The 10,915-nt window shown below is 49.4% G+C and overlaps 1 protein-coding gene across 3 annotated transcripts in view; it reads left to right on the forward strand.

Annotated features, from left to right (window-relative positions):
* Positions 1-10,185, forward strand: part of MAPRE2 (microtubule associated protein RP/EB family member 2) — a gene marked incomplete at its 5' end in the record, with an annotated part of 159,037 nt that extends 148,852 nt beyond the window's left edge. For all 3 annotated transcript variants that reach the window (XM_079717083.1, XM_079717082.1, XM_079717084.1), the window contains 2 exons: positions 346-504; positions 8,652-10,185. In XM_079717083.1, coding sequence (XP_079573209.1) covers positions 346-504; positions 8,652-8,726 — 234 coding nt within the window. In that variant the 3' untranslated portion in view covers positions 8,727-10,185. The remainder of the gene's footprint in view (positions 1-345; positions 505-8,651) is intronic.
* Between the last annotated feature and the right edge of the window lie 730 nt (positions 10,186-10,915).

Below are 10,915 nucleotides of genomic sequence, written 5' to 3' on the forward strand. Positions count from 1 at the left end.
GATGAACGAGTTGGGGGAAAGATGTGCCCCAGCCCAGGTTAGTTACCAGGAGAGGAAGGCTGACTCGGTGGAGCCCGGGTAGAACTGTCTCAGGCAGAAGGATCCCCGGGCCTCTGGGTATAAACGGCCGGTTGACAGGAGTGACAAGTGTGCTGTTGAAGCTGGGCATTCGGGCCCAGGCTCAAGCTCCAGCAGCAGCCCCTCGTTTCTCCCCGGACCTGCACGTTGGTTAGTTTTGCACATCTGTCTTTTCATGTTTCGCATCTTTATACGCAGGCACAGTTGGTCATTTATTTCTTATGCTGTAGTTTGAGGGTTTTCTTTTCCACCTTCCCTCCCTCACAGGTACATTCGTTAAAACTTGCCCTTGAAGGCGTGGAAAAGGAAAGGGATTTCTACTTCGGAAAGTTGAGAGAGATTGAGCTCCTCTGCCAGGAACACGGGCAGGAAAACGATGACCTCGTGCAGCGACTCATGGAAATCCTCTACGCTTCGGAAGAACACGTGAGTGTGAGCAGAGCCCTGATGCTTGTGTCCCAGAATGATGCTCTTGGTCAGAGTGCAGTGACGCCGTGCCTTCAGATACTGCCCTGGGACCTTAGTGAGCCTTGCAGCTCAGCCAGTGCATATGATGTTCCCAGAGGAATAAACACGAGCCTCATGACCCACTGACCCATGCTTATGGGACCTGCATTCATCAATCTGGGAAGAGATGTGCGGATGGTTGCCAGTTGTTGGGGGCAGGGGACCGGGGGACTTCGATTGAGAAAAATAGGCTTACACAGCCAAATCTCAAGTGGTTTTCAGCTCTCTGAGCAAATGAGCAGTAAGAATGTGTGCAAAGATTCTTCACACAGATCAGAATGTGGTTAAAGGAAAAATTAATCTAGATGCTTTTCCCATCCCCAGAAGTCCCACAACTGTTTTTTCCTTCATAGCTGGTTGTCTTGGTTACACTTTGCCAGTACAGAGCAGCATTGTGTGACAGCCCTTTGTGGAAAAATACTTCTGGAAGGCCTCCTCTGTGGAGGCCCTGCCCACCAGGGTCGCTCCCCACGAGTGGATGTGCCGAGGGGGGACCCAGGATGTGGCTCCATCCGCGCATGGAAAGCAGATGTGAGGAGCAGCGGAGGAACATGTGTCTCAGGAAGCGAGGAGGGGAAAGGGCAGGATAAACGGCAGAGCCCAAGGCAGGTCACCCCAAGTCCGCCCAGACAGGCAGGGAGAGGCCCTGGCGGCCGCAGTGGGAGCCCCGTGGGGCTTCACTTTCATGAGGGCGGCGCGGTGAAAGGCAGGAGAGCACGGGCCGGGGTTGCAGGCGTCCTGCTGCCAGGTTGGCGCTGAGGAAGTGTTTGGGTAGGTGTGATTAGGAGGCCTGCAGGTGCCCTGAGGGCTCTGTGGTCAAGGTACATGTGTGTTGGTATTTCCACAGAACACAGGAAGCCACCAGCAAGTTTACTTTATCTTATTTCAGCCGAATACCAGGCAGTTGTCTACTCCGTGTAAGATTAAAATCCTAGCTCTGAAATTTTCCTAAACTGTAAGAAACCGTCTGGAGTTTGGGGACTCTCCAGCACTTTTTTTGTTTCCCCCAGATATGTATATATTCTTAAACCTCTTTCTCGGTTAGCTCAGACTATAGATCTTGAAGCCCTGGGAATCCACCTGCCCAGGTCCCAGAGATAGCGACGGCTTTACAAAATATCATTCTCAATGTTTTCAGATCTGACGGAAGAAACCAAAGGTTGGTTTGTAGTGTGTATATCTGCACCACCCAAAGTGGCATTTTTATGACGTTCTGTATGTAGAGAGTGCTTTGTCATCTGTCAGGCACTAGACGAATTATGGTTATTCTCTTCACAAGCTTGTTTGAGGCTGAATTCGATGAGGTCTGTGCAGCAGCACCGTGAGCCCGAGTGAACCGTGCTGCTGCCCGTCCGGGACGGCACCCGCTCGCGGGAGCAAGGTGGCTTGCGGGATGGAATCTCCCTGCTGATTCTAACCTCGAGCCGGATCTTGTCCCAAAGGAGGAGTCCTTGTGAGGGAGCACCATCAGGTGAACTCCAAATTAAGGGTTGGCAGGGCCACTGAATTCCTAGCTAATGACAGGTGGGGCTGGCCTTTGGCAAGAGCTCTTGCCTCCTGAGAGTTCAGGGGTGTCTTCCTGGATGACTACACTCAGCTTCTGTTAGACCATTTATATCTCCAACACCCCCAGCACACACACCAGCACCAGCTTACCGCGGCCTGGATTCAGAGAGCCATTCTTGCAGTGTATGGGCAGTTAACGCACATGCCCCTCAAAGAAGTAATACTTCAAAGCATCATCAGCCATTAAGACTAATGGGTTTAGGAGGTCCTTTCCTCAAACTCTTGGGATGGGAGATGAGGGGGAAGGCCAGGGGCTTTACATGTATCAGCTCCTTTAATTGTCTGGAGAATCCTATTAGGTAGATATGGGCCCATTAGCCCATTTATAGATGAGAGAAACTAAGGCAGCCGAGAGGTTAAATAACGTTCCCGAGTGAATAAGAAGCATAATTTGCATTTGAACTCAAGTCCTGAGTTCGTGCCCTCCCTTCTCCAAGCCTGAGCCACCTTTTAAATGGGGAACATGATAGTAGTAATAGCTCACCTTGAGCATTTAGCGTGTGCTAGATATTACGTTTATGTTCTATATATATATTTCTCACCACATCCTTATGTGGTGTACTATTACTTATCTCTGCTTTACAGATAAAATTACTTGCTCAATGACCCATCTTTATTTTTTATTTATTTTTTATTTTTTGCAATACGCGGGCCTCTCACTGTTGTGGCCTCTCCCGTTGCGGAGCACAGGCTCCAGATGCGCAGGCTCAGCGGCCATGGCTCACGGGCCCAGCCGCTCCGCGGCATGTGGGATCTTCCTGGACCAGGGCACGAACCTGTGTCCCCTGCATCGGCAGGCGGACTCTCAACCACTGCGCCACCAGGGAAGCCCAATGACCCATCTTAAATAAGCTCCATCACTACCCAGGTTTCTCTAACTCAGAGCCCAGAATCTTAAGGACTATGTTCCCTGCTTCTCAGTATATTGGGTGCCATAGGGAAGGGAAAAAGTAAAGGCGGTACCTCTTGGGGGAAACTGCAGGACAGACTTTGTCTGATTGACAGTATTGAGTTGCATGTGTTCTGTATGTGAAGAAGGGAGTAGTCAAATTCCTACCTGGATTTTCTCCAAATAATTCCCTTCATCTTGTTTCGTTGTTTGACACCTTCGAAAGTATTGTCTTGGCCTCTTTCTCTGGGCAGTCTGTTTAATTGAGCATCTGCCAAGAACCTCCATTTTCTTCTGGCGGGTAGTGTCACTAAACCCACCTTTGTTGTTCTGACTGGCACTGTGCTGATGTCATCAAATAGAGAGAAATGTGGTAGGGAGAAGAGAGAGACAGTGGCATCACTGTTGAGTGTAAGCCAAGGAGTATCCAAAGTCCAGGAAGAGATTTAGAGGCAGTAACCAGGCTACTGGAATCTGGAAGAGAAAACAGACTTAACACAAACTTAACACATGTGGGTTACCAGTGCAAAATCTTCAAATGCAGTTGCTGCCTTAATTCTTCTCATTCCAGGATAACTTCTAATGCAACTCTGTGTCTGGACAGCTCCAAAAGAAACACATCAGGCTATGCTGAGTTTTCTATAGAGAATAAGCTGGAATATGCCAAGTGTCCTTGTTTAGAATGTGACAAGACCCATTTTTTTAAACTTCGGTTTCTATAGAGAGAGAAGGCGAAGACTGTCTGCCACGTGCCTGAACACTGCACGGTATTTTCCATGCTGCACACGTGCACACATGACACTTCTTACAGAGGCGGATGACGAGACGCTCAGGAGCGGCTGTCCTGCTCTGCTCTCTGCTTCCCTTCCTGGAGGTTCATGGAACTGTCCTAGACACCTTAGAGCCGCAAGCGTTTGCCTCCCTCCCTGAGCGTAGCGAGTCCTGATTCTGTGGTAGCCTCCCAGCTTACCCAGGTTCTACCATTGAGGCAGTGAGCCTTTAAAAAGCTTCCACTCTTGCCTAGGAAAGGCATCACTTGGGAAAAAATGTGCTCAGAGGTTGCTGAGCCACTGCACCCACCCAAAAGCTCTCGGAGCCTCCTTTTTCCCTTGCTGTGCTTGACCCTGACATTGTGTCCTGTTTTCAGGCCATTCACACACTTCAGTGATAGGTGGACGTGCGGCCATGGGGAGCATGATGTCTGGGAAAAAATGCCGGTATTTTATTCATGATGCCGCTGGTCGGACTTCTGTGCACATCTGAGAGGCAGAGATTTCTGGTTGGTTGCCTCCCTCCTGGAGATGAGAGGGCTGCTGAGGAATCAGAGGCTGCAGTGAGTGCCTGCTCTTCAGTTCACCACAGATGGACCCGACACTGACACTTCAGGTGGAGGCATTCGCTGGAGAGGCCTCCTCCTTCAGTCTTTATTTAGTGATGTCTGGTCTTTGATTCTCGTGAACAAGCAATCCTAGGATAACATGTTTGGAAGATGTAGAAATCCAGATGAGAGTTTTGAGTGTGGGAGTAAACAGAGGCAGTTCAGTTTGCAGTCACAGAAACCTAATGGAAGTTTCCAGAGCAGATGGCCAGCTGGCTGTCCAATGCCTCTCATTATGATTCTCATTATCTTTACTACTTAACTAGGGGCCACAGGTGTCTGGGCTTAACGTCGTTGGTTAGCTGCTGCCCTGTGGATCTGTAGGCTGAGGGTCACCTGCTAATACAGAGACACTTGTTTCCTGAGGTCCTGTCACAGAAGCCACTGTCGAATGACCTAAAGATACAACCCCCCTCAGCCCACATCTTTTGAATTCAGCCTGCGTTTCTGTCACTGGACGCAGCATTGGGTTTATAGAAAACAGACACAGCCCCTGTCTTAGAAGAGCTCACAGTCCCCTTGAGACAGACAGGGACACCAGTAACTGGAATTTGTCAGGTTGTGATAAACGCAGTAATAGAGACATAAATAAACTTGTGTGGGGAGCACATAAAGACAGCCTGGAGGGACAGGCAAGGACTTCACAGAGAAGATGACATTTGTGTTGGACGTGGAAAGATGATTAGGAATGTCAGCAGTTACAGAGGTAAGACGGGGGAGTATTTTTTCAGCAGAGGAAAGGGCAGGAACAAAGCAGAGGAAAGAACAGCCGGACTTGCTGGTGGTAGATGAGCCTGTTGTGCGCCTACATCTGGGAAGGTGGGAGCCATGCCCCTCCCCCCCCCGCAGCCCAGCTTCTTGACGGCCCTCCCCCTCCTCCCCTCCTCTGTCCCCGCTCTCCTCCCACAGTAGCCGGGAGCATCCTTCAGTACTGTCTTCCTGCTTGCTTCTCCTTCTCATGATTATTATAAGAATAAGGAACTCCAAAGCGGCACTCACAGCTGTGAGTGGATTGATATGCAAATATTAGACTTAATTAAGTAGGTGGCGCCCCAGTGCTTTAGTCACATGTTAGGCCTAGGTTTCGCCTGACCTCCTCCTCACCTGTGCATCTAAGTTCTTCAGTCTTGCGTGGGGCAGAAGAGAAAGATCCTTTTGGTGTGTGAGTGCCTCCACAGCACTGTGGGCGGGGAGTTCCCGGTGGTGATGTGCAACAGCTGCCTCAGAGTTACAGATGCGTCCTGCCAGACTTTCAGAGCACCTTAATTCGAACCCCAAGCATTAGCAATCCATTGGGAACCCAGGACGTTTGTTCTTTATAGCCGCGGTACCCAATAAGAGTGCTCTGGGGTCCGCAGTTCCTGCAGATGAGATGCATGACCTCACAGCGGTGCACCGTGAATGAGGGAGCTGCCCTTGGCCAGCTGGAGACAAGGGCACCGCACCCACCCCCTGGCTCATCAAGTATGGAAAGGAGGCCCATGGGGGAGCCTTACCTATTGCGCTTCTCGTCCCGCAGCTGGTTTGACGGGCCCACAGTTACTTGAATCCAAATCTTCCGACTTTCAGTCCTGAATTAAATCCATTATCCCACAGTTAACTCACAGTCCATGATGTGAGCAAATAAGATTTTCTGTAAAATGTCAAACAGATCCTCATTTCTGACAATCTTCCTCCCATCAGCAGCCTAACACTCACAAAAACAATTATGTAAGAAAAGTGCACTTCAGACCAGCTGAAGTCTGGGCAATATGATATGGAAGGCACCACACTGGCATTAAAAAGTTAGGATGACGAATACAACAACATCTCTACCCCTTAAGGGACTCAGAGGCTCAGAGCCTGGCTGAAGAGGCAGCCGTGGAGCCAGCCAGTGGGGACACAGGAGCACGCACCTGTACACACACAGGGCTGCAGTGTGCAACCTGATGGAAGCATGAATCAAGGATGTAAAGCTCAGAGGAGTGATCCGTTCTGGGGTGAAGGCAGTGAGAAGGGCGTGGGGAGGAGCGTGCGGCAGAGCAGACACCCTGGAGTTCCTGGTCCACCATTCCTGGTCAATTCCCATGAGCGTGAGTTTCCTTCTTTGCCCCTGGACTAGAGGGAGGCCGGTGGCTCTTCCTCGCTTGTTCTGTCCCAGCAAGAGGTGCTCTCCTGCTCCCAGGAGGACACCTCTGTCCCCGAGGCACTAACTGGGCCGAGAGGACCACCCTCACGTGTGCTGAGCGGTGGGCAAAGAGGCTTGTGGAGGACGCTGCAGGGCCGGCCCGGGGACAAGCTGGCAGAGCCTGGAGCAAAGGGGGGCTTGGGGCTCTGAGGTCAAAGGACATCGTGGTTGAGGAATTAAGGAGCGAGGTGTCCCGAAGGACAGCAGGATGTGGGCAGAGAGAGTAGGATTTGGGCCTTCACATTTCAGAGGTGGAGCAGTTTTAGGTATGATGACGGGTGTGGTCATGGGGCGAGCTAATATTTATTAAATTAAATAATGTGCTTCTTGAAGACACCAAGCCAGTAAGGGACAGTGCTAGATTTGAGCCCAAGTCTTCAATACGATGTCATTTTCTACTCTTGTCATAGAAAAGACTCTTTTTTTAAAAAATTATTTTTACTTTTAGAACATATTCCAATGAGTTACCAAGAAAAAAGAATCACAGCTCACACTTATATTATGTGCCAAACACTGTTCTAGGCACTTCACCTATTTTAACTCAGAGTTCTCTGTTGAATTCAGTGACTCCATTGATTCATTGATCAATGACACTCATTGAAAACTCTGTTAAATGGGCACTTTTGTCCTATCCCCCACTTGTACAGATGAGAAAACTGAGGCACAGAACAGTTAAGTCACCCAGCTTGTAAATAATGGATCTGGGAGATGAACTCCAGTTCCATGCTTATAATTTTGACATTATGCTGCCTCTCAGAAGATAAGTGGCACATGACCTTGGCTGATAGTCTGGGTCATCTGTTCTTGCACCCTCTCTGATGTCTTCTTCCTGACACACATGCATTGAGTTGTACAGTAAGCAAGGTCTGACACAGATGGATGAGGCCCTATCCCGACTTCAGTATCCTCAGGATCCAGTGGATGAGGCCACAAGGTTCAAGACAAACAAGATTACAAGTCAAAAGTTTTAAGGCCAAGGAAGAAGCAAAATGCAGGAGGAGGGAGAGAATCCTGGCTCAGGGATCAGGGGAAATGATCCTGCTGTATTTGAGTTGGATCTTGACGGGTGTGTCCTTGGCTAAAGGGAATATGGGCCAGACAGGAAGGGGGTGTGCAAAGTGCAAACGAACACAAGCACGTCTGTACATCCCAACGTACGCTCCCGACTGCATCGCAAAACCACTGTGCATTCTGGAGGGAGCAGTCGGCCCTATTGATTAGCTACACTCCCTCTGATTGGGTAGTAAAGAGCTAATTATTCTTCGTGAGATTAAAAAAGAAGAAGAATTGGCAGATATAGCTGACCAAGGTTTATGTTCCCTGGAGTTTTGTGTTCGTGATGTGCTTCCCTGGGTTATATGCAAGTGAGTAAATAGGTCATTTGAAGCCAAGTAGAGGAACACTTCAACCATCAGAAAGTAAGCAAAAAAAAGTCCTCACATACCCAAAATAGATGTCCCAAAGTCCCTGAGCACAAGCTCCTGATCTCCCCTGTTGGAGACGCCGTCTGGCTGGGGGCAACCCAGAACCATAGTTATCGGCCTTTCCTTACCTAACCACTCTAACGAGCTGCTTCTCCACATCAGATGAGTAACAGATTATAACAAGGAGTCTGCTTCAAGCAGACATGCTACCAGGTGAGGAGGAGGATAGCAGGGCAGGAAACAGGAAGCCATGGGACACACTGCAGGGGCCTGGGGCCCTGTGCTGTGTCACAGCAGGCTCACTCGTGGTTATCGTGACGCTCTTGAGTCCTTGCATCTGGTTTACTGTCGTACAGCGGGTGGGAAAGTATGTCGTATGTTCTGTGATGACGTCCTTCCAAAATGGTCAGAAGGAAAACGTGGTGCCTAAAGCCTGCTGGCCGCGCTCCAGATGGGCCGTTCCTTGATAGGGCGGGAAGGTGAAGGCATCCCTGTGTGTGCCTGGGCTCCTGGGAGCGGGGAGGCACTCGCGTGGCAAAAGCCGTGGCGATGCCGTGCTGTGCAGCGATGGTGGGGCTGGGGACGCTGCAGGGCTGCCAGCAGTGAACTGCTTCAGCTGAAACCTCTCCCCCTGCCCCACAGGAGGGCCACCCGGAGGAGCCGGAAGCAGAGGAACAAGTCCACGAACAGCAGCCCCAGCAGCAGGAAGAGTACTGAACCGTCTCGGCAGCTCTCCACACTTCCATTCTGGTGGGAACTTTTCTTCTGGAGAATTGGAACACCTGTGGCCTCAAGCTCATCAGAAACCAGTTGTTCCCAGCCTGCTGTTCCATCACTGCGCCGGCACCCATGCCAGCCACCGCGCTCGGTTCCCATTTCCTTCGCCAAGACACACTAGCTGCGGCCGTGGGCAGCCTCCCCAAGACATCACGGGGTCACATACCTTCAACTTCACCACTTGGCTGCTTGAGATTGGTTCTGCTCTTTGCATTTCTTTCCAGAACAACTGTCCCCACCCCCACCCCACCCTTTTTATCCTGGTGTGAAACAATGGTAATTTGATATATGGTATATATATTGGCATTTCTCAACCCAGTGTCACTAGATGTCACACACATTTGTGGTGCTTTGATGTTTGCAAGTCTAACCTCTGAACATAAATTTGGTCAAATAATAAATTGGAACAAAGGGAAAGAGATACTTGATATGAAAGCCATATGACAGTGACTTATTTCACGGGGAAAAACACCGAGTCAGTTTCTCCCTCTACTCACAAACAAAAGGGAAAAAAAAAAAAAAAGGAATCAAAACTAGGACTTCAGGGCCCAGCAGTGTTCAGACATCAGCATGTTAGACAACCACACAGTATGTTGTTAGTTTTGAAAGACATTCACTCGAGGAAAACACCATCTCGACTTGGCCCTCTAACTGCTTGCCCTTTCCCTCGCCTCCCCCCACCCAGATTCTCATGCTCTTTTCTTTCTCAGGGTCCTCTTTGGTGGGGAGCCACTCTCCTCAAAAGCTGTCATCAGTTGTCTGCAGTCAGAGGGGGTCTGCATGGGCACAGGTCCTCCTGCCTCCTCCTGTGGGTTTCAGCCCAAATCCTGTCATCCACACTAGGGGATTCCTACTAAAGAATGACTGCAGGGTGTGCAGCCCCGGGCGGCTGGGTCCGGCATCATGCTGCACACTTGCTGGAAGGCTGGGAGTGAAGACCTTATGAATAGGAGCGTAAGCCCAAGGGAGAATCCTGGTTCTGAAGTCTGGTGTTGACACTGGAATGACAGCATAGGAAAATCTGACTCCCAATGCTTTCTGGAATAAAGAATTCCCCCTCTTCAATACTATGGCCCTCCTTGTCATTGACCTTCGCTAAATCGTGGCAATTCATAAACAGAGGAAACATTAATGATTAAAAGCATTCCTTATTTTTTTTAAACTAATATTTGCACACTTTCTTAGTATCTTTCCAAATCTTTGCCTCTTCCCCACCCCGCCCTTTGACAGATTGTTTCCCTTCCTGGATCATTCATTTCACTCGGTTTCTGACTTTTAGATTTTCTTTTACTTGTTATTTGACTTAGCAGGTGCAACAAAAACAGCAAACAAGTGTGCCCACCCCACTTTCCTCTTAATTGAAAAGCTTAAAATAAATTTCTGAATTACGTATCATAAAGCTTTGACATTTCTTTATTAACTGATGAAATACTAATTCTAAATTCTAGCATTGAAGCTTTCCACCAAAAGAAGTCTTCTCAAAATAAACCTTTTGTGGCAGAGTGGTATTTATTGAGTAACATGTGAAAAAGATTGCTTGTATTTTTGAGGTTATTACAGGACACTGTGCAGAACTGGACAGATGTTTCATGGGGTTTGGTTTCCCTTTCTTCTCTCTCCTGCTTGCTCTGCGCTACAGCGGCAGCTCGTTTCTCTCAGGCTGGAATACGGCCTGGCTCTCGGCGGTGACATCCTCCCACACCTGGTCGCAGGGAGTGGTCGTGCTATACGCAGCATCGTGCTTAACAGTGTGTCGTCCCCACCCCTCCCTCCCCCCCCCACCAACCCTGTTGCACTCACTGAGTTTCCTTCTTTCTAAACAGCTCTTGTAAAGAGGCACAATAAATAATTCCATGAAGGTGATCCTTCAGTGGTTCCTGGGCAGTTCTTTGCTTGCCTTGGACATGTCAGTAATACCCAGTGCCAGGTGGATCAGGAACCACACTCCCATCATGTGGGTGCACATGATTACTGGGTAACGTGCATAAGCCTCACCAGTGACACTCAGCCGCTCTGTTCCTCCCCAAATCCCCAACTTTCTCAGCTACAAACATACTGGCCATATATGTGGCAAAGACAACTTTCGCCAGTCATCCTACTTCCTTCTCCTTCCCGGAGTCTTGGGGCAG

This window comes from Hyperoodon ampullatus, assembly GCF_949752795.1.
Source record: "Hyperoodon ampullatus genome assembly, chromosome: 13".
NCBI classification, from domain to species: Eukaryota; Metazoa; Chordata; class Mammalia; order Artiodactyla; family Ziphiidae; genus Hyperoodon; species Hyperoodon ampullatus.